The 21,810-nt window shown below is 48.8% G+C and overlaps 2 protein-coding genes across 7 annotated transcripts; one reads left to right on the top strand and one right to left on the bottom strand.

The window, feature by feature from the left end:
• Window positions 1-892: 892 nt before the first annotated feature.
• On the bottom strand, window positions 893-15,028 carry PATL2 (PAT1 homolog 2). Of its 6 annotated transcripts, none has more exons than XM_077317838.1 (19): window positions 14,877-15,028; window positions 12,997-13,084; window positions 11,623-12,062; window positions 10,561-10,629; window positions 9,793-9,873; window positions 9,440-9,526; window positions 8,896-8,979; window positions 8,072-8,199; window positions 7,405-7,485; window positions 7,023-7,164; window positions 6,800-6,917; window positions 6,458-6,555; window positions 5,541-5,585; window positions 5,181-5,329; window positions 4,562-4,721; window positions 3,619-3,759; window positions 2,872-2,969; window positions 2,341-2,502; window positions 893-1,293 (listed from the first exon to the last, which is right to left on the bottom strand). In XM_077317838.1, exons 1-18 carry the CDS (start codon window positions 14,997-14,999, stop codon window positions 2,349-2,351), a joined length of 2,286 nt encoding a protein of 761 aa, XP_077173953.1. In that variant the 5' UTR covers window positions 15,000-15,028; the 3' UTR covers window positions 893-1,293; window positions 2,341-2,348. The 6 variants fall into 6 exon arrangements, with proteins under 6 accessions (XP_077173953.1, XP_077173956.1, XP_077173952.1 ...); XM_077317841.1 differs by lacking the exon at window positions 14,877-15,028 and adding an exon at window positions 14,630-14,743 and having other exon boundaries at window positions 8,896-8,982; XM_077317837.1 differs by having other exon boundaries at window positions 894-1,293; window positions 8,896-8,982.
• Window positions 15,029-16,953: 1,925 nt separating this feature from the next.
• B2M (beta-2-microglobulin) lies at window positions 16,954-21,475 on the top strand. The gene is made up of 4 exons (XM_077317595.1): window positions 16,954-17,112; window positions 18,447-18,722; window positions 19,845-19,878; window positions 20,655-21,475. The coding sequence occupies exons 1-3, from the start codon at window positions 17,037-17,039 to the stop codon at window positions 19,856-19,858; spliced, it is 366 nt and encodes a 121-aa protein (XP_077173710.1). The 5' UTR covers window positions 16,954-17,036; the 3' UTR covers window positions 19,859-19,878; window positions 20,655-21,475.
• Window positions 21,476-21,810: the final 335 nt, after the last annotated feature.

Here is a 21,810-nt window from a genome sequence, read left to right as displayed (position 1 = left end):
CACCCTAAAGGGAACTATACAGAGGCAAAAAGGGTGGAAAAGCAAAAAGCAGAGCATGACAGGCAAGCAGAAAAAAGGTCTTTCTCAACAGCTATAACTTGGGAGACTGTTTACTCAGGATGTTCCGCATGCAAAGCATGGCTCCCCGGATGAGTCATGCCTCCTCCCTGACTGCAGTGAAGCTTTGCTTTCACTTATAGCCACAAGACTGTCAAGACTCTGAAGGAGCCACATGCAAGTCAGTCTGGCCGGAGCAGAAGATGGTAGCTATAGCTGGCTCCTCCAGATGCTGAGCGTCAGCTGTGCTCTCAAAAACAGAACACTGGAATTAGGAGTGGGTCTGTAGCCAGCCCAGTCTCTGCTTGACTCCCAAGTTGGAGCACAAAGTCAGCATTGCTTCTCAGTCTTCCTACTGCTAGATCTAGTCAGACGGGTTTGGCACAACAATGGAAGACTTGCTCAAAAGGGATGCGGGATGCACACCCCCTAGAGCCACAATCCTTTCAAACCACCTTAAAGAAGGTCAGAGGGCAAGAAGTGCGTGACAGCAAGAGCCTTCATGGCTGGGTCTATGTTGGCCAAGCCAAAGCTCTGCCAGGCTGCTATTGAGCTCACAGCATTGGACTCCGGCTACCAGGAGACAAGTGTGGCGACAGAGGGGCTGCCGGGCTCTTCCCTTTTCCTACCAGCAGGATTTGTAGAAACTTGTCTTTAGTTTCCTTAACAGAGACCACTAGTCCATTACACACAGACAGACAGACTGTGCCAAACCAGTTGGAAGAGGAGGTACTCAGGGGCAGGACAGCCGCCCTGAGTGTGTGTTAAGTGCTGAGTAGCACTTAAGCCATGAGACACACTCCTCCTCCTAGGCCTTACCAGAAATATATAGTGAAACAGATTACAAAATAGTTTCTGGTATTTGCTTTTATTGTATGGTGCTGTATACAAAGCCCCAAACACAAAATAATTTGCCCTCCCTTCCCACACCCGGCATTCCTAATTTACACTGTACAGGTTAAGCCGTTTGTCTGCCAGCTCCGGCTCTGTGAGTTAACTGTTCTGCGTGGCCTGCTGCCGGAGTCGTCTATCGACAAACCACACTTAAGGGGGGAAAGAAATTAAACCCCAGGGAGAAAAGGTTGTGAAGTTAAATTATGCATCCTATTGGATAAGTGGCCACTTGTATTTCAGCTCTCATGGTAAAGGCGGAGGTCACTACCGGTATGCAGCCCAAGCAGTTGCAGGGAAGATACTCCAAGCATCCCAGGCGTTTTTGATAACCATCGGGATCATCTGCAACAGAAAAACAAAACAGGTTAGATTTGAGCCCATTCGCATCTTAGAGATCAAAAAGTATTTCAGAGCATAAGCTGCCGAGAGTCAAAGCCCCTTTGTCAGGCACAGTAAAGTAGAAATAGAGATCGGAGTCCTTTAATGCTAGTCATATTTTGCGGTTTCAAAGATTGGCCTATGGCAGGCGTGGCTAAACTGGCTCTCCAGGTGTCCATGGACATCTGGACAGCCACTGTTTGGCCACTCCTGGTCTACAGGTTCGGTCAAAGTTTTTAACTCTACAAGGTGTGCACGATAAATGCTAATTTGTATACTGATATTTTGTGGACACCTAACCTTTTGGTTCCTAACCACATTAGGGGCCCCTGGCTTTAGACCATCCCAGCAGAGAGGACAAAGAAAGGTAGCTAGAAACAGGCACTTGGCAGGAGAAACAAATACACAGCTCCATTTCTGAGTTTAAGCAAGCTTAACCTAGAACCATCATGCTAGAGAGAGAGACAGCTCTTGTTACAGCTCTGACCACATCTCTCCTGTGATCCCTGGCCAGAAGAACTGCTGAAGGGGCAGGCAGAGAGAGAGAGAGAGAGAGAGAGAGAGTTCTGGCTGGCACTTCCCACGCTCTCAGGCTCCTTCTGTCTCCACAGTGGTCTAGTGGACCACCAGTCACTGATCCCTGACCAATTCATGGGAATTGTAGTCCATGGACATCTGGAGGACCACAGATTGACTACCCCTAGACTAGATGACCCTGGAGCTCCCGTCCAACTCTATGATTCTATGATCAGTGTCGTTAAAGATACCAAAATCCAGTTGGCCTAAACCATTGTTGAAGAAGTCCTACAAATGATGTTGGCTGTAACCCCAAGCAGGAGGCCAAATTCTATTAAAATGTACACCCAGGACTGAAGTTGCATGTGCCAGTTCTTCCCTCTCTGTGCCACTTGCATTTGCTGTACATGTCTTACACAGCAACATTGCCTTTGCAAGGTATAGATGCGCACCCTTTCCATACCCCCCCCCCTCACCCTCCTCTTCTGGCCATACCCAATACTCTAGTCCATCTTGACATCCAGACGATTCACTGTGTCTTTGTCCACGTAGCGGCAGAACAGAAACAGAAGGTTGGTGGGCATATAGAGGGGCTCCACCATGCTGGCCTTGGACACTTGAGAGAGCTCCCTGGCAACAAGGAGCACCGTATCCACCCTAGAAAAGGACGGTAGAGCCGTAAGAGATCTATCGCAGATGTCCTCAGCCTTTTTAAGCTGGAGGGGATTCTGACAGACAGCTGCTGAGGGAGGCGGAGCCAACCTCAAAATGTCAGGGAGCAAGGTCATATGTAGTTCTAATAGTAAGTCCAACATTCCAGGCGGAAGCTCTGCTTCGCAAGATTCCATTCTGTCTGCGCAGCCAATCAAAAGCCCTCTTGGGGAAAAGCCTTACAAAGCCCCCGCTCCTTTCTGAAAGCACTTGGCAGTCACCAGGGAAGGGGTTGGTGAAGACTATGTTGGGGAACCTTGATCCATCGGACCAGAGGTTCTAGGGCCGTCCCCACGTGCAGACTAGAAGCCTCACCATTTCTCAAAGTCTCCAATGCAGGGCTCCAGAGGCATGCTGGAGGAGAGACACCTCTCGCCGTGGCTCAGCAGCAAGTACAGGAGAGAGACAGCAAACTATAGGGGAGGAAGGAGAGATCATTCACAGGGGGGAAAGGTGACACCAGGACCACCAGGGAGGTGGTTCATCCAGCATCAAGCATCCTGCATAATGTCCCTCTAATATCAGAGGGCCGAAAACTTTGAGCCTGCAGGCAGCCTTGGAATTGTGATAGCACGGTGGGCACCGCCACAAAATGGCCATCACAGGAGGTGGAGCCAGTCACAAAATGGCTGCTGCAGCTTGGCTCCAGCCACACAGCGAAGATCCTTGTGCTATGGTGGCAGCTGCTGCCAAAGGAACATTGTAAACAAATCTGCACTGCGGGTTAAATCTCACAAGCACAAAGGAACTACCGTGCAAAAATTTCCCAACACAATGCTACCAACTATGCACTTGCCTTAATATTATAAACATGTAAACAGGGATATCTTGTTTGCTAACCTACAGTATAAATTTCTACACTGAAACACAAGTACAGTATCAAACAATCGAACTCCTTCCTTTTTTAAAAGTATTGTAACACCAGCCTGCCGAAAGGTTCAACTGAACTCAAAAGCTTGCAGATGGTCTTGACCTCAGTTAAAAGGAATTCTATTGTTTTGGATCTTTCCCGGAACAAAGCGCTTGGTCGATACCTCCACGGAAATCCGAGCCACAACACACCTTGTTCCCAAATATCATAGCGAGTGACTGATTCACAGACTCTGGCTGCAGCCGGGTCAGCTCCTGAAGGATGTTGACCATCTCGGTGAAAGTCAGCTGTTCGACGACCTCTCCAAGGGGACTGTAGAGAACGGGCAGGGTCTACCACGCCCACAAGACACAGAGGGATAAGCAAGCATGTCAACATTCAAGGGGTCAACCCACTTCCCTTGCCCATTAGATCAGGGGTAGTCAACCTGTGGTCCTCCAGATGTCCATGGACTACAATTCCCATGAGCCCGTTAGCATTTGCTAACTATGGACATCTGGAGGACCACAGGTTGACTACCCCTGCGTTAGATTATTACATAGCATTTATAGTTCAGGGGGAAAGAAATATCGAGACACAGGTGTTGCCTGGTTTTTTTTTCACAAATCTTCTATCTTTCAGCATTAATTGAACGGCAAGCATGCCAGAAATACTCCATACTGGCCTATCTTGCATGGCTGTATGAGGGGCAGAGATTCTTCAAGAGCACACGTGCTAAACTCCACTGCCAAGATCTCCATTATATTTCAGTAAAAACCCAAGTCCCTAGTCCTCAGGGCTTTGAAGACCCACTAGGAGCACTGACTGAAATTTCAGAAACGGGAGGGTGATGTTATCATCACCATTGCTGTTATCTGGCTCAGTGTACGGAGGGGAAAAGTCTGGGGGGAAAAGCAGCAACCGAATTAACTGAATTAAGCAAAAATCACTTCCACAAATGTGCAAATCACAAAATTTAGCCTTTTTCCCCCCTGGGGCAAGAGTTCATTCTTTTGCACAAACAGCTCTGTGTCTAGCCTCTATGTCCAACACCCAGCATCAGAGCACCCTCAAATCAAAACAAAGACTGTTCTGTCTGGTCACTTGTGAAGCAACCGTCCCTTCGTGCCCCTTCAGTCCCCCCCAGGTAAGTACCTCATCCAGCAGGTCCTTCTTTATAAGGAAGGGCAGGTGCTTTGTGATGGTGACCAGAACCTGCTTGGCCTGTTCTGGAGACAAGTGCGGCAACAGACGGGCCACCAGCCTCTTCCCTTTTCCCACCAGCAGGATTTGTAGGAACTCATCTTTTGTTTCCCTAAAGGAGACAACTAGTCCATGACATGCAGACAGGAGACTGTGCTACACCAGCTCAAGAGTTTAATACAGAAGGAGGCCAGGAAGTTATACAAAATTCAGCAAAAGATGAACCCATATATCCGGGATCACTAGACTGTGGCTCTCTAGATGTCCATGGACATGTCCCCTGCTGGCAGGGGCTCATGGTAATTGTAGTCCACGGACATCTGGAGAGCCACGACCGGACTTTAAGCGAATTTGCTGCCTGCAGCTCAAAAAAAAGAAGGGGGGGGGGCGCAAACATCTCCTGGCTTCTCCACTAGAGGGAGGCAGGACAGCACAGCACTAAGCCCGTAAGGCTCTCTTCCTCTGTGACGCTGGTTTCAAAGTCAAAGTTATTCTGACAGACAGGAAGTAGCTGCATCGGCCTTTCCTTCTGGATGCCTCCCATCCACCCCCAGCCTTGACCATCACTCACTCTTTGTGGCTGCACTCTTCAATTCTCAGCGTTTGGTAGATGTGCCCCACCTCGTGAGCCAGTTTCTCGCAGAAGTGAGAATGTTGCTCCTCAGGGGCCAGGACCAATTTCCGCTGAGTGTCCTCGATATCCAACAGCTGCAGGTACATCTGTCCCCGGGATGACATGGATTGCGTTACCCGAGGGCGGCAGGTCTATAAGGCAGCACCCAGTCCTGCAGGAGTACCTGTGGCACAGCTTTATCACCTCCAAGGCACTCCTGGGCACAAACCTAACTACCTCCCTGTATGGTATGTTAAAGATTCCATCAGCCGCTTCATTTAGAACAGTGGTAAGGCAAGCAGTCCCCTCTGGCCTCACCTTCTCGATCTGATACAGCATTTGCACTCGCTGATTCCCGACGACCTTCAAAAATGTGGGGGCGGGGGAAATAAAATTCACAATCAATACAGAGACGAGATCTGGCCTGGTATTCCAAGACACTACCTCAGAAAACTCGTAGAATAATAAAGTTGGAAGGGACCTCATGGGTCATCTAGTCCAACCCCCTGCACTGTGCAGAACACTCACATCCCTATCGCTCACCCATCACCTGCCACCCCCTTGAGCCTTCACAGAATCAGTCTCTCCGTCAGATGGCTCTCCAGCCTCTGTTTAAAAATCTCCAAAGATGGAGAACCCACCACCTCCCGAGGAAGCCTGTTCCACTGAGGAACCGCTCTGACTGTCAGGAACTTCTTCCGGATGTTTAGAAGGAATTCCTTTTGCACTTACAGTTATACCCAGTTTTCCAGTCTTCTATCCCAACATTAACAGAAGTTGATAAAAGCCAGTTTGGTGTAGTGGTTAGGAGTGCCGACTTCTAATCTGGCATGCCAGGTTCGATTCTGCGCTCCCCCACATGCATCCAGCTGGGTGACCTTGGGCTCGCCACGGCACTGATAAAACTGCTCTGAGCGGGCAGTGATATCAGGGCTCTCTCAGCCTCACCCACCCCACAGGGTGTCTGTTGTGGGGAGAGGAATGGGAAGGCGACTGTAAGCCGCTTTGAGCCTCCTTCGGGTAGGGAAAAGCGGCATATAAGAACCAACTCTTCTTCTTCTTCTTCTTCTTCTAAAAGACCCAGTACCAAACCCCAGCAGAAATCCAGCTACTGGCACAAGGCGGGCCTCAGCTGCCTCCTGTAAAGGGAGCATGAAACCAGCCCCACCCTGCTAGCTCCCCTACTGCTTAATCCATTTTCTGGATAAAACCAGTAAGGCGCGACTGGTACAGACCTGCTCTAGTGGGATGTGATGTACAGCATCGATAGCCCTGCGAGGGCTATAGCACGTGGACACAGCCACCTGGCCCAAGGAGCCCGGGATCCGCACCACTAGAGGAAGAAGTCACTGTCAGGACCTGCGTATCCATGGTCCAAGTTGGCCCAAGTTAGAACTTGAATGGGAAACCACTAGGAAGTCCAGGGTCACAACAAAAAGGCAAGCTGCGATATGCCCCCTCCGTTTGACTCTCTGCCTGGAAAACTCTACAGGGTTGGCTGGGACCTGACAGCACGTTCCATCCCCACCAGCCATCTCTATAGCCTGTCGCTATCCCCCTCCTTGCAAGGCACTCACCTGATTCATACGTCTCCACCTTCTGGATATATGGTGTGACTAGCTTAGGGACTTCGTGCTTGCACCTGCCCAGGAGTCCCTTCTCGGCCTGTTTATGCTCCAGCTTGCGATAATATTCCTGGAAGGGGGAGGGGGGAGAAGCAGGCTAAGACAGCTCACTTTTGAAGGCAGGGCCGGCGTACAAGCCCGCCTGTCCCCAATGTAGGGTCTTTCCGGCCCTCACCTGATAATAGTAGTCATCCCTCTGGGGGCTCTCACTCTGCAGCTGCATCATCTGCACTTTTATCACCCAGTCCTTCTCCAGAGAAGTCATGAGTGCTCCGTAAGGATCAGCCTCTGGAAGCGGAGGTTCCATAGAGGAGATTCTTTGAAAGAAGGGAGTTTAATGTTAAGGCAAACTCCTGCTTCAATTGCGTTGGGCTCAGCCCCACGTACAGCTGAAGGCAGCAAAGAGCAGATTCGCTTTTCCGCTACATGGCAAACAGTGTCAGAATAAACAGCTCCCAAGGTAAACTGGCCCATTCGCTGGACGTTCCAGCTATCCGTGCTTTCCAAACCCATGTCTATCCCACTGTATTCCGCTTCCCTTTGGACTCCCCCCTCACCTTCGCTCTCCTCCTCGTTGTTGCCTTTGGGTCAGGATGCGCTGGTGCAGAGGGTGTAGCTGCGTCATGGCATTGGGCAAGCTGTGAAAGAACAGGGGGTGAGAATGTAGCCGTGGGACCCAACTCCCGTCCTCTTTAGCAGCAAAGGAACAGGAGAGCAGAGATTCTTCAAGCAGGGAAGTTCTTGAGCCTGTGCCCCGAGAGAACCAAGGATTTAAAAGGCCCTTCGAGCAGCAAAGCACTCTCCAACAGGGTTATTTTTTAATTTTGATTTACATTAGAGTTATTGACTCCGAGGGGTGGCAGGGACCTCCAGAGCCATCTAGTCCAACCCCCCGCAGAATGCAGGAAATTCACAACTAGGGATGACCCAGAATGACCCTAATTCCTTTCTTGATCACCCGCCCTTCTTACATGGTGAATTAGAAATATTCATATGAAACAAAATGTCTATGGACTGTGCCATCACTGTCTTTGTATTGGTAGGTGAACTGGGCCACAGCAAAAGATCTACAATACAGCCAAGGAACTCTCTTGAAGCTGCCCAAGCCGACCAGAAAATGAACCAACCGCAGCCCTAACGAACATACAGCTTGCATCCAAAGGCTTGAAGCAAGGACAGCTGCATCAGTCAAAATCAAACAGCCAGCAACCCCCTCTACAATACCTGAACTTCTGCTGGCTGCCGGCTGATGGGCTGAAGAGCAGAGGGTCGAAAGAGCAACTCAGAGGCCAGGTTGGGCTGCTGACATTTGGAAACCAGGGTCTGAAGGAGGGTGACGCGTAGCCTGATGTCTGGACGGAAAGGAAGAAAGGCAGCAGCTGAACAGAAGCCATATACAAATCTGAGTGTCCAATGTATTTCATAAAGAGGTTCCACGTGCAAGGTCGCCTTGACCTGCCTCCTAGGAGAAAGGTTCACCAAGCAACTAAATTTTGGGGTGGTGTTCCATAAACAGGGCACCATGGAATTGCAATGGCACGTCAGCTGCAAGGCCATGGCACGGCTAGCATTAAGGCCTCAGCTTCTTAACATACAGGAAGATCCATCTTAAGACCCTGAGAAGTTCCATCTGCCTCATACTTGAATCAGACCTTTTTGGTCCATCCAAGTCAGTATTGTCTTCACAGACTGGCAGCAGCTCTCCGGAGTCTTTCACGTCACCTATTGCTAGAGTCTTTAACGAGAAGCTGTCAGGTATTCGCATGTCCTATGGCCAGGGTACTTGGGACGTGATAGGTCAAAATTAACACGGGAGACTGTTGACACCTAAAATCCTGTCTGCTGCCTTACCACTCTGCGCCACAAGAGGCTCTTAATTAATGCTTTTACCCTTTCCTAAAACCAGGACGAGTTCCTCTTCTGGTCACAACCTCTTTCTAGCCACTCGAAGCTGGCAACGGGCAGGAATATCAAGTTTCCAGATCCATCAAACCAACAGTCCCCATTACTGTGACCGCTCCAGGAAGAATCAAACACAAAGCCATTACCCGGTTCAGGCTAAACGTGCACCGTGTCCTGCGGGGTGGTGTGAACGGATAGGGTGATCGCATAGAACCAGGCATCATGGGAGACTGCTGTGGGGGCAAGAGATTTATATTACCAAGCAGAGCAAAGGAAAGACCCAAGCAGCTGCTCCGGTGAAGTTCCTTACTATAGCTAAAGGTTACATAAAAAGTACAAGAAGTGCAGCTCTCTCTATAAGGGGGACGCCCAAGCCCTTGTCCTCAGGACAGAAGTTACTTTCAGCCTAGGATCTCGGAGACCCGGGTTCGAATCCCCACTCCCCCATGAAAGCTTGCTGGGTGACCTTGGGCCAGCTGCACACATTCAGGCTGGCTTACTTCACAGCATGGTCGTGAGGATACAACAGAGAGGGAAGTTCTGCGAGCCACCTGGGTCCCCGCAGCAAGGAAAGGTGGAGTACGAACAAGCAAACGAATGGAGAAGGTGAGAGGCAAGGGGTGGCCCGGAGTACAGACAGCAGCAAGGGTTAAGGATCAGGAGAAATAAGATTTCAAGGATTCCATTTACCGGCCGCATGAAACGCTGGGAAGGGGGCTTTCGGGTCCTCCCACGGAAGGCCGAGCGCTTGAGGGGAGAAGCCTCTTGGTAAATGGCCTGCAATTGTGGAACCAACAAATCTACGTCGCTGTGGGCCGTGGGAGAAGCCCTGCCATTTTTTAATCTGTGGTATATCTTTGTCTGAACTCTGCACACCGAAGGCCCAATGACTTGACTTACTGCCTTAAAACAAGCCTCCAGGCTACTCTCAAGGAACCAGGTGCATCACCTTAGGTGACTTTCTGGTCAAAACAGTGCAAGGAAGTGTTTTGCTCCCCAATTCAGGCCAGGGGAAGAAAGCAAGTGTGCCAAGCAACGCTCACCTCCATCAAGTTTCGGGATGAGGCACGTCTCAGTGCGGAGTTCCACAAGTCAGATTTCGAAACTGCCTCAAAGCGATTATCCTGGAGAGATGAAGCCAGTAATCATATGGACAGAAAAAGCACAAAGGTGAGAGAAGCATGCTACTGAACCCTGCTGGAGAAGACCAGGAGTCCATCTAGTCCAGGATCCTGTCTCACACAGGGGCCAACCAGTTCTTCTGGAGGGCCAACAACAGGTCAGAGAGGCTAAGGACTTCTTAAGAACATCAGAAGAGCCCTGCTGGGTCAGACCAGTGAGGGTCCATCCAGTCCAGCATCCTCTCACACAGAGGCCAACTAGTTCCTCTGGAGGGCCAACAGCAGGGCAGAGAGGCCAAGGCCTTCATAAAATCTCAGAACAGCTCTGCTGGATCAGACCAGTGGTCCATCTAGTCCAGCATCCTGTCTCACTCAGTAGCCACCCAGGTCCTCTGGAGGACCAACAGGGCTGAGAGGCCAAGACCTTCCTTCAATATTGCCTCCCGCCACTGTTATTCCAGAAGTTTATTGCCTCTGGACTCTCTAAATTTAGGATTCTCCAAACTTCCCTTATGGGAGAAAAGTTCCAGCCCCTTAACCATTCTGACTGTCCTCTTCTGTTCTTTTTTCCAGCTCTGCTGAAATTGGATCACCTCATCACACACCATACTTCCCAACTTTTCTGATTTTTTTTATCTCTTGAGGATTTGAGAGGTTTATAAAGGAAAAAAGAAAGGACTGCATTCTTACCAAATAATCAGTAACATAATCTGGGAGGCTGCTGGCAATCCTACGGTTAAGGGCAGGAGAACTTTCTCTCTGAAGAGGAAGAGAGAGAGAGAGAAATTACAAACCACAATATTGTACCACTGATGCACGGAATGATGGACAGGTGACCCCTCACGATAAGCCCTGAAGTTTACCTTGGAGCTGAGATGGTCTCCAATGTCAGGCCTCTTCCCCATTTATTGTATTATTGTGTTTTAATCTGGGTTTAGTGGGGTTTTATTATGGTTTTTGTATTGGAACCTGTTTGTAACCTGCTGCAAGCCGATTTGCTGGGAGTGGCAGGCCATAATTCCAATAAATAAATGGACAGATAGCCCCTGTCGTAGCTCAATCAGCAAGCTTAGAAGGGTGCGATTCTGATTAGGATTGAACCGCAGGATGCTAGGGGAGCTAGGTAGGGAAAAAACACCAATCTTTGATTAGGCTATCACGGAGACTCCCGCAAAAGCTCCCCAGAGGCTATGCGGTCTTTCCCAGAAGCTCTACTGGCCACTGACATCACTAGAGGTCACTGAAGCCCAGTTCTCCTGTTGCTTTATAGGCCTAGTCTCTTTCTTCACAATGGAAGCGGCAAATGACTGACTGGCTGGCTCCCGCATCTGACACCCACACCCACTCCTCTGAAGGACCGTGTCACCACATCTGGAGTTCCTTGATGCCTGAAAAACATTCCAGGGGCTCCCCTGTGGCCGAAAGGTTGAAAAAGACCAGGCTATCATGTTGCAACTAGAAGTCCTGTGCATGACTAGTAGTCTCCTCTTCCTACGTTTTCCTCTTCATACAAATATCCTATTTCTCATACAATGATGATGCCCAACATCAGCAAGGGAACAAAGGCAACCCCCCAAGAACATGCACACTCTACCACAGGTCAATAGTACAACCAAAGACCATTTCATTGAGGCACCAGACAGCTCCACCCTAGATCAAAAACCCTCTAGTGCCATTTCGAGACGTCCCAGATGCTCCATAGCCCACTTTAGACCCCTGCCCCGCCCAGCCCTATGACTGAACTTCCCTCACCTTTCCCTCCACACCCCAGGCGCTTGCCCACGGGGACAGAGAAGGGCTGTGGCAGTCCGACAAGCCCGACAACGAGGCCGCGTGGAAGAGACCTGGCCTCGGAGACCATCTCGCCTCCGAGGCAAGCCGGCCCCGCACGGCTCTCATGACCGCAGGGTCTCCCAGGTCGTTCTGTTCCTCTGCATCTTCACTCCCAGGATCCTCCTCCTGTTCAGCCACGTCCATCTCCTCCAACCCCATCTCCTCTGCTGCTTCGTAAGCGACCTCTGGCTCAGAGTGATGGCTCCCGTCTTCTGACACATCTTCCAGCATCAGTTGCTCCTCTGCCGTTTCGGGATGTCCTGCCTCTTCCCCTGCGGGCGCTACTTCTTCAAATCCATTCACAGGAGCTTTTTCTGGCTCCGCTGCCAAGGTTTTTGCCTCACCTTCTTCCAGACAGGCTTTAGGACGGAGGGAGGAAAAAGCAGTGTCAGAACAGTCATGAGAGGGGAAAAAAAAAAACAGGGTTCTTGGACTGAGGATTGTGATTTTTTTTAATGTTGTTTGTGGCTCACCCATGAACACAACACGTTCGCAGCTGAGTTCCCACACCACGGAAGATAAATCATTTGGTCAAAGTTTGAGGATTTGTTCACACAGAACTGTTCTGCACCTTTCAGTGCAAGACTCGATATGCAACGGAGGAGGTTTATGGGTGGGTCATGAGGATGCTGGTGGATCACACCAGAATGGAACATTTGGCTGACATGATCTGGCTCTAACCACCTTTAATCACCTTTTCTGCTCTATTCGGTCGTTTCTGGAGATTCTGCTCTAGCCAGGAGCATTTATATTTTTATACCGCCCTTCCATACGGCTCTGGGCGGTTTACACAAAACGTCGTAGAATAGTTACATAGAACATTATAACAATATAACAGATAACAATCATAACATAATGTGACAACCAGAACTGTATTTTAACAGAACAATAACACTGACAAATCCCTGGGTAGGTTTGATTGTTCAGCCATGGGAGGAGGGGGCACCAACAGATGTTTTGAGTCAGTCGGCCTCAAGCAAATCCAAATTATCCTTAGTGCTGTATTAAATAAATTTAATAGCACCCATATTCAAGAACTTTCAGCACAGGCCCCAAGGAATATTTTATATTGGAGGATGGTTATGCTTTGAAGAGAACAAAAATACACTGGCTTGTTTCTATCAAAGTATGCTACAATAGAGCATTAAGGTACGTTAATGGATTTGCTTTATTTACGGCCCTGCTTTCTCGCTGAGATTCATACAATAGATTTCTGAAGCAGTATGATATTGTTACTGTGCAAGGCTCTGAGTATTTTGAAGTGAGATGGTATGGGAAAATTTAAGCTCTTACCCAAGTTATTGTAAAGGTCAATCTCATCCTCTTCACCTGTTTTGTCTAGCAGCAGTTCTTCTTCTGCCATGAAGTAATCCTCCAGAATCTAGATGGAAAAAGAACAGGGGAAGTCATCCTGTCGCCAACGCCCTCCAGGGAATTGTACCAAAACCGCTTTCAAAACAGAATCTGCAGCACGCTAGCCGTTGCTGAAAGGAGGACACCGATGGCTAACTTTCTGAACTCTTAAGCTCTCCCTTGGAGAAACAGAGCTAGCTGCCCAGTTTTGAGGCATGATTTCAACACAATGCACAAGCTGGCAGAAGTTCTGTCACGTTCCAGCCAAGTTACGTGACCTCTCATGAGACTCTCAAAGGTTCATATCCACAACCTCTTCTAGCTCTTGTTTCCCTCCGAAACTATTCCAGAGGGATGGACCCATAGCTCCTATGCCACCCGTTTTTCACCCCCACCCCACCCGCCTGGATAACCAAACCCATATCTGTTAACTCATGCCACCACAGTCCCGTTGGAGTTACAAGCTGCATTTTGGGGTACGCCAAGCCTTGACTGTTTTATTTATATGGTAACCCACATTGAGTTCCATTAAAAAAGGCAGCCAATAAATGTTTTAATCATTATTTATGCTGTAATCCACCTAGAACTCCATGGGCAAGGCTAGCAAACATTTAAAGTAAATAAATAAAATATTTTTTTATGCGGGAAGCTCCACTGAGCTCCACAATAAACACTGCTAATAAATGTTTGAACTATTATGTATACCAAACAAAAGGGAAGCTCTTAAAAAGCTTATATATATTCACACACACCGTGAATTAAAATGTGTCGGTCTTAAAGGTGACACTGGAGTCAAACTTTGTTCTGCTTTTTCAGACTAACACCTGAATCTATTACATACACTGTATAAGCCAACTTGAGCTGCATTTCAATAATTACTATATTTATACTGTAAGCCAACTTGGGCCGTATAAAAAAAGCTGCTAACCAATGATTTAAATAGTAATTATACCATAAGCCACTTTGAGTCCTCCCCCCCCAAAAAAACAACCCATTCACAAACACTTTAAATAATCATACTATAACCTGCCTTGAGCTCCATGAGAAAGGCTGCTAATAAATGCTGTAATAATACTGAGAATACACAAATCCCCTTGAAGGCAGCAGAACAAAGTTTGAATCCAGTAGCACCTGTAAGACCTAGTTTTATTCTAATAAAATCAGAGTCCATAGCACCTTTAAGCCCAAGTTTTATTCTAATAAAATCAATCCGTAGCACCTTTAAGCCCAAGTTTTATTCTAATAAAATCAATCCATAGCACCTGTAAGCCCAAGTTTTATTCTAATAAAATTAGAGTCCAGTAGCACCTTTAAGCCCAACAAAAGTGCTTACTGGACTCTGATTTCAGTGTGCTACTTCAGACCAACGCGGCTACCCATTTGAACCACGTTTTATTCTGGGTAATAATATAAACTTCCGTGTGCAGACACTGAAGCGGCCAGGTGGGTAGGTGCGAAGCAGCGGCGCCAAGTTGCAATCGAGCCCCTTGAAGACCGAGTTTTCTCCCGGCCACGCGCTCCCGCGTGCACGCGCACTTCACTTGGGGACTCTGTGCATGCGCAGAGGGCTTACTCCCGAGTCGACGCACCCAGGCTCGGGGCTCGCTTCCCTCCATGCAACCCCGCAGCCTCTCTCCCCGGGGGGGAAGCAAGCCCCGGAGACTGAAGAAGCGCGCTTGCTCTCTGGAAAGCCTGCAGAGGAGACCAGCGCGGGTTTACACTGCAGGAAACCCGCTTCCCCCCCCCCCCCAAAAAAAAAGCCCCGGGCTCCCCGCCTCCAGCAGCCGCGGCGTCCCTGAAGGGGGGGAGGGGTCACTCACCACGGCCCGCGAAACTCCGCCCCCCTCCGCCATCTTCCTCTTCCTCTTCTTCTCCCTCGCCCGGCAGCCTTGGCAGCCTCTTTTGAAGCCCCTTCCCAGGGCGGGGCTGGCGGGGATGATCATTAGGGGAGCCCAGTGGGAGCCCTTTTGTGGAAGGCTTCCTGCTGATCTGGTGGTGCTTGCCCATGGAAGCTCAGATTAAATTTGGAGGGTCTTCAAGGTGTTCCTGAGGCCTGGGCTCCAATCTGCTTTCTTTTGCTTCTCACCTGAATGGGCCTAAGGAAGTGTGCACACACCTGAAGGGTTGTGGCCAGATCTGAATGAGGGTCTGGAACAGGGGTAATCAAACTGCGGCCCTCCAGATGTCCATGGACTACAATTCCCAGGAGCCCCTGCCAGCAGGGGCTCCTGGGAATTGTAGTCCATGGACATCTGGAGGGCCGCAGTTTGACTACCCTTGGTCTGGAAGATGCCCCTGGGCTCAATTTTTTGTTCTGCTGCTTCAGACCAACACGGTTCCTCACCTGAGCCGTAAGGAAGGGCAATATAATAATAATATTTAAAAGCACGGCTACCCACCTGAACAAATACGAAGAAGGGTGCTTGCCCCTGAAAGCTTATATCCAGATTTGAACTTGGTGGGTCTGAAAGATGCCACTGGCTCCCAACTTGGTTCTGTTGCTTCAGACCAACACAGTTGCCCATCTAAATATGTAACGTTCAACTTAAGTTTTTGAAAAATTAATTAATAAACAAATAAGCTGCTTGCTGACATCCATCAGTCTCACAAAAGGTCTCTGATGGGGATGCCAGCCTCTAAGTGGGACTCGGGGATCCCCCAGTATTAGTTCGTCTCCAGGTCACAGAGAACAGATCCCTTGGAGAAAATGGATCCTTGGAAGGGTGGACTCTCTGGCATTGCACGCTATGGAGACCCACCCTCCCTAAACTCTCCGCAGATCTCCATGAGTTTCCCAGCTTGGGTATTGTAACCCTACCCTCCCATCCCCGGCTGGTGGCCCAGGGTACCTGGTATCTGAAGCGTGTACACACAGGAACGTTTATACCCAGAATAAGACGTCATTGGTCTTGAAGGTATTGCTGGACTCAAACGAGAACATCTGGTAATCCTACGTGACTTGCCATGAGTCTCAATGAGAAAGACTGACTATGAGAAAGCCCTGTCAAGGGTTTTCAAGGCAAGATGGCGGCCATTGCCTGCCTCTGCCTTATGTCCCTGGTATTCCTGGGTGGTTTCCCAACCAAATACTATCACTACCCACCCTGGTTAACCTCCAAAATCAGATGAGATTAGGTCAGGTCAGGAAGTGAAGTAAATAATAAGTAAATAAATAAGATATATATATAGAAGTAAATAAATAAGATATACACAGCCTTGCTGCATATTTGCTCCTGGTGATCATGGCTATTTGTGTGCCTGTAATTTTTTGTTCTGCAAACTTAAATGGACTCCGGGGAATGGTAGAGGACAGGAAGGCCTGGAGGATCATTGTCCATGGGGTCGTGATGGGTCGGACACGACTTCGCACATAACAATTTTTTGTTTCTGGCTTTCTATTCCCCGCCCCCATTATAATATTTTACTGCACATCATAAGGATGCCAATCTCCAGGTCTCACCTGGGACTCCCAGATCTGTAGCTCATCTCCAGCCTAAAGAGATCAGTTCCCCTGGAGAAAATGGCCACCCTGGATTGCAGACTCCAGAGCATTATACTCCACGGAGACCCACCCTGCCCCATCTCCCGCCAATTCCCAAGTCTCCAGGTATTTCTCCAATCCAGATTTGGCAAGCATATTCCAAATTTTAGCCTATTTTATTTGCAAACTAAAGGCACGCATTCGTTAATGTAGCAAGCCGCTTAAGGACTAGGTTGGTACGGCCTACATTGCGGCCGGTTCCGGGAATCCGCGCGCCTTCCGCGAAAGGGAAACTGAAAGCGCGAGGCCAGGCGCGCGCACGAGCTGGAAAGCCCCGCGGCCCTTCTCAAGACTCGCGACCAGACGTCTGCCTGGCTACTCGTGACGAGACGGCCGTCCTGGGTTGTGATTGGCCCGAACGATCCCCGTTTAGCCGTCCCCTCCCAGGCCGTCGGGGCATTTTTGCAACCCGGGGCAGCGAGAGCCGGACGCGTCCGCGATGGCGAAGGCGAAGGAAGCCGCGCTGTGGTGCGTCCTTGTGGCCTTTTGCATCCTAGCGGCCGAAGCCGAAAACCGTAAGTTCCGCTGGCCAGCTTTCCCCCTCGGAGCAATTCTTCCCAGGGCGCGCGGAAGTTTCGGAAGTGGCCGGATCGAGATCGGCGGGCGCGGTCCCAGGACCCCCTTCCTCCCGCGATCTATCAGGACCCCCTTCCTCCCGTGATCTTCCTTCCCCGTCTAGATTTTTTTTTCTAGCAACATGGGGAGGGCACAATCATTAGGATCAATTAGCACGGGGCGGGAGAGAACAAGAATTCGGATTAGGAGCCCGGAGTAGAAGCAGCTTCGACTTTTTGGCACAGAGGCGGGAGGCGAGTGGGTGTGGGAAAGGATCTGCTTTTCTCTTCTCTCTCTCTCCCCCCCCCCCTTCTCGCCTTCCTGCTTTTTTGTTGTTTTTTCCCTCCCCCTTGCTGGCAGTCCGAAGGCAAGGAGAGGAATCGTGTTCATCTGGGACGTTACATCGTCCCAAGAGTAACACCGTTTCCCTCCAGTGTAACCGTTGAGTTTGCTCCGAGAGTAACACCGTGTCCCTCTAATGGAACCTTTGGGTGGGCTCGAACCTGCGCCACCGAGGCAGGGGAGGGGGTTGCGATTTCTGGGAAGGGCAGGAGAGCTTTAAAAAGAAGTCGCGTTTCCTGACAAGGGCGCTTCCTGTGCCAAGTCAATTTCATTTTTGCCATCGCAGTTGACTTCCAGCGGCACTTTAGGGCTTCCAAAAAGAAGCACTGTTTTTTTTTTGTTTGTTCCCCCCCCCCCCCAGTTTCGAGCAAAATTTAATAGATTTTCGTGGGCCCTAAACATTTCTTTTTTTCTGATCTGAGGAAAAAAAAATCAAACCATTTTTGCGGGCCCCTAAAAGAATTGCGGGCCCTAAGCTTGAGAGCCAGCTTGGTGTAGCGGTTAAAAGTGGGTGTAATGGGACTGCACATGCTCAGGCTGGCCACGGAGCATGGTACACCAAGTAAAGCTCCAAAGGGGGGTTTGACTTGGCTGCTTGGGGTTTGGAAGAGACTTCCTTGCCAGTCTCCTGTTGAATTCCGCCTGCGTTCCCTCTGATGGTGTCCAAGGGGAGGCTGCGTAGCGGAAGATCCTCTGTGTAGCGGAAGATCCTCAGAGCTTCAGATTGTTGGGCAGGAGGTCCCAGCTTTAGTCTTTGGCATCCCCAATTAGCAGTGATCCGGGAGCCATTGATGTGAAAGGCCCCAACCCTCTGAGACCCTGCAGAGTCATTGCCAATTGGCATAGGCCAGACTGACCTGAACCGACCAGCGTATACGATCAGTCTAAGGTAGTTTGTGTGTTCGCCTGTGTTGCTCACTGTGGGTCTTCTGGCTTTTCCCAACTTCTCCAGGAGAACCAGTTGTGCAGGTATTCACCCGCTATCCCCTGGAAGCTGGAAAGGAAAACATTTTGCAGTGCTACGTGGACCAGTTCCATCCTCCCAAGATCAGCATCACGCTCCTCAAGAACGACATGCCATTGGAGAGCCAGCAAAGTGACCTGTCTTTCCACAACAACTGGGCCTTCCACCGGCTCATCTACACCAACATCACCGTCGACAAGGACGCCAAGTATGTCTGCGTGGTGGACCACGTAACCCTTCCGAGGCCCGTCGTCCACAAACTCGGTGAGCAGCTTTCCTGCCTGGGTCTGGTTTGTGTCCCCTTTTCTCTCACTGCCTCGGAACGTAGCCTGACAAAACAGGCCTCCTGGCCTGTGGAGGTCGTCTCCTGCGACAACACCGAAACGCAGCTCACAATGAAAAACATGCCGACTGTTGGTCTTCAGAAGAGCTTCGTTGTTCCTCCTGTTCCCAGCCACTAAACACACAGAGACACCCATTCGCAGTAGCTGTCAGTCACTCCCTAGCTGCATGATTATCAATGCCTCTTCCTGGAGCAAAGTGGAGAAGCAGCCACTGTTATCCAGTAACGCTATTTACGAGGGCTGTCAGGGAAGGATTTCAGGGATTTTCCAGCATGTGACGGGTTTCCCCAGCCCCCCCCCCCAAAAAAAAAACACCGGATTATGCAACATTGAAGTCAGTTTAGCTCAGAGAAGGGAGGGGCAGAGCCTCTCCAGGCATATAAAAGAGAGAGGGGGAAGCAATTAAGCTGATGGGGAGACGAGGGGAAACTAGAGTAGCTGCAGCCTTGGGCAAAGATATGGGAAGCAGACCTGGTCAGCCATGGGGAAATTGACCTATGGCAGAGGCACAATTCTGAGATTTTAAGAGGCAGAGCAAGTGGATGAAAGGAGCCATGGTTATGTGAAGACCTGTTTGGACTGGCAATAAAAGGAATGGAATGAGAACAATTTGAGACTGGGTGCATTTCTGCCTGCTCTGGAAGATGCGTAGGACAATCCATGGTCCACAAGAATATAAATGGAGCAGGTGTGGAAATACATAAATACATGAGGATGTCCCAGTTATGCGAAGCTTGGCCCTTTGCCTAAAGAGCACTGTTTCCATTGTAACCTGTGTCTTCTGGTAATAGGAATACTGTGACTTAATATCCTTCTAAATATTCTATAAAGCACGTATTAAAAAGTGGCAGCCAGGAAATCACGTACTTGCTTCCTGTTATTCTTGGAAGGCCGATGCCTCCCCTTCTGAGCTGGTGTCCTCCGTTACAAGCGTGGTTGCTGTTCAACATAGTCATATAGGACTCAATAGTGCTGCACCATTATTCAGATAGAATGGAAAGATCTGTCCTCAGAGGGATATTAACTCTGTTCTCTTCTACAGATATGGACTTCTGAGCTGATGTCCTCAGGAAAAGGTAAAGTATAGAGATTTCACAACAGTTGTAGCTCTCCTGAATTGTACGTTGGCCAAAACTGGAGATGAGGAATATAAGGGGGGGGGGGAGGGTGGGTTTGAGACTCACAGCAAGTCCCAGCTGAATTCCGCATGAATTTCAAAGTTTGCACAGCAGATGTACACGCCTGTGAATTGATATAGTCATCTGCTATGAATCCATGGGATACGGATGGGTTATCAGCGATTGAAATATATCAATAGATTTATCAATATAGGTACATATATATAGATAGATACATATAGATACATATATACAGATACATTTATTTATTTATTTATCCGAATGTTGTAACCCGCCTCGAGCCTTCGGGGGGAGGGGGTAATAAAAAAAATATATTTATTTAATTTATTACCCGCCACTCCCGGAAGGCTTGTGGCAGGTTACAGAAGTCCAGCTAAAATCCCATTAAAACCCATTAAAATGGACAGTCCCAACACAATAACAACATGGCGGAACCCCGAACCCCTCCCCCATCCTACTTCAAGAGCGAGGAGGAAGGAGAGACAAGAATCACAGGTGGCATTTCACATCAGGGGGACCCCGGTTGATCTTCCTTCACTGCCCCAGCCTCAACCATAGACCTGGCGGAAGAGCTCCGTTTTACAGGCCCTGCGGAATGCTGGAAGGCCCTGCGGTGCCCGAAGCTCACCTGGGAGCTCATTCTACCAGGTAGGGGCCAGGACTGAAAAGACCGAAATAAATAATAATTATAATCATCTTTTCCTTTTCTCCAGATTTGAAGTCTTCTGCTATTTGAGGTGATTTCCAGCCACGCTATCCTCTCCGCTGTCCCCGCTTCAAAACGAATGTTCTGGGAACAATTTTTCTGTGCCTGTTGGAATACGAATGAAACGTGCCGGGTGTCTCCTGAGATTTCCGGGGCTTTTGGATTTAGAAGGACTGTCGCCTGGTTAAGGAACCGCCGTCAAATCATGGGATGAGTTAGAGATGTAAAGTCAGTCAGTTAAACCTGCATAAATGGGCACAGGAAAGAAAGAGGCGTTCTTTTGTCCATGAGATAGGAGGAAATGCCTCTTTCAAGAGGAGGTTTGTAAAGGTGAGTTAAAAAATAATGACCAGTTTTAAAGAAGAGAACTCCCCAAAGGATTGGGAGCATCTCTTCAGTCAATCTTAGGGGTTTATTATAAATTAATCAGCTAAAGTGATGGCAGAAATAGAGTTCTCCTTCATGTGTATCCAGTGCAGCCGCAGAATTTGATGAGCACCCAGAAAAACAGAGCTACTGTGCATTTATTACAGCATTTATTACAGTATAGATCTAGCAATTTAAACTTTCAGAGTAATTCAGCCTCATATTTCTTTTGTTTTAAATTTGTTTATTAATCTTCTGGATGTTTGTTTGGATTTTTCTGGTGAAGGGAAATAGGCTGAGAAACACTATGTTTGCCAAATATTTCTTCTGGCCGCAGGACTGTATTAACTTGCTGAGACAATGTACTTTTGAGCTACAAACCACTTCCTTATCTGGCTCGTATGAAATGTAATTTTAATGATGGTTGCCGTCTTTCAATAAAGTACACCTACTGATATTAAATATTTTCTTTGTACCCTTTATTAATTTGGGTGTTTTATTTGGCAAACCAGTCAGTGAAATAACCCAATGACACTCTTCAGACAACATGCAATGGACAATTTCAGTCGCAGAGAGCTAATTCAGGTCATGTAGGTGGCAATTCTAAAAGCTATTTCATGGGAGTCAGCGCCATTAAATAAAATTACTTTTATTTTTTAATATACCTGCTTAGAACTGCTTCCATAGGCTCACACGGAGTCCAGTTCACATTTCCCCATCATGCAAGATTGCGCCAGAGAGAACAAAAGCTTTTCCTTTCGTTTCTTCAGCTGTTGATTGGTCCCATCATTTAATTA

Source organism: Paroedura picta, chromosome 18 (genome assembly GCF_049243985.1).
Source record: "Paroedura picta isolate Pp20150507F chromosome 18, Ppicta_v3.0, whole genome shotgun sequence".
In the NCBI taxonomy this organism is placed as follows: Eukaryota; Metazoa; Chordata; class Lepidosauria; order Squamata; family Gekkonidae; genus Paroedura; species Paroedura picta.
The sequence above is the reverse complement of the archived record's forward strand: the minus strand, read 5'-3'. Positions and strand labels throughout refer to the sequence as shown.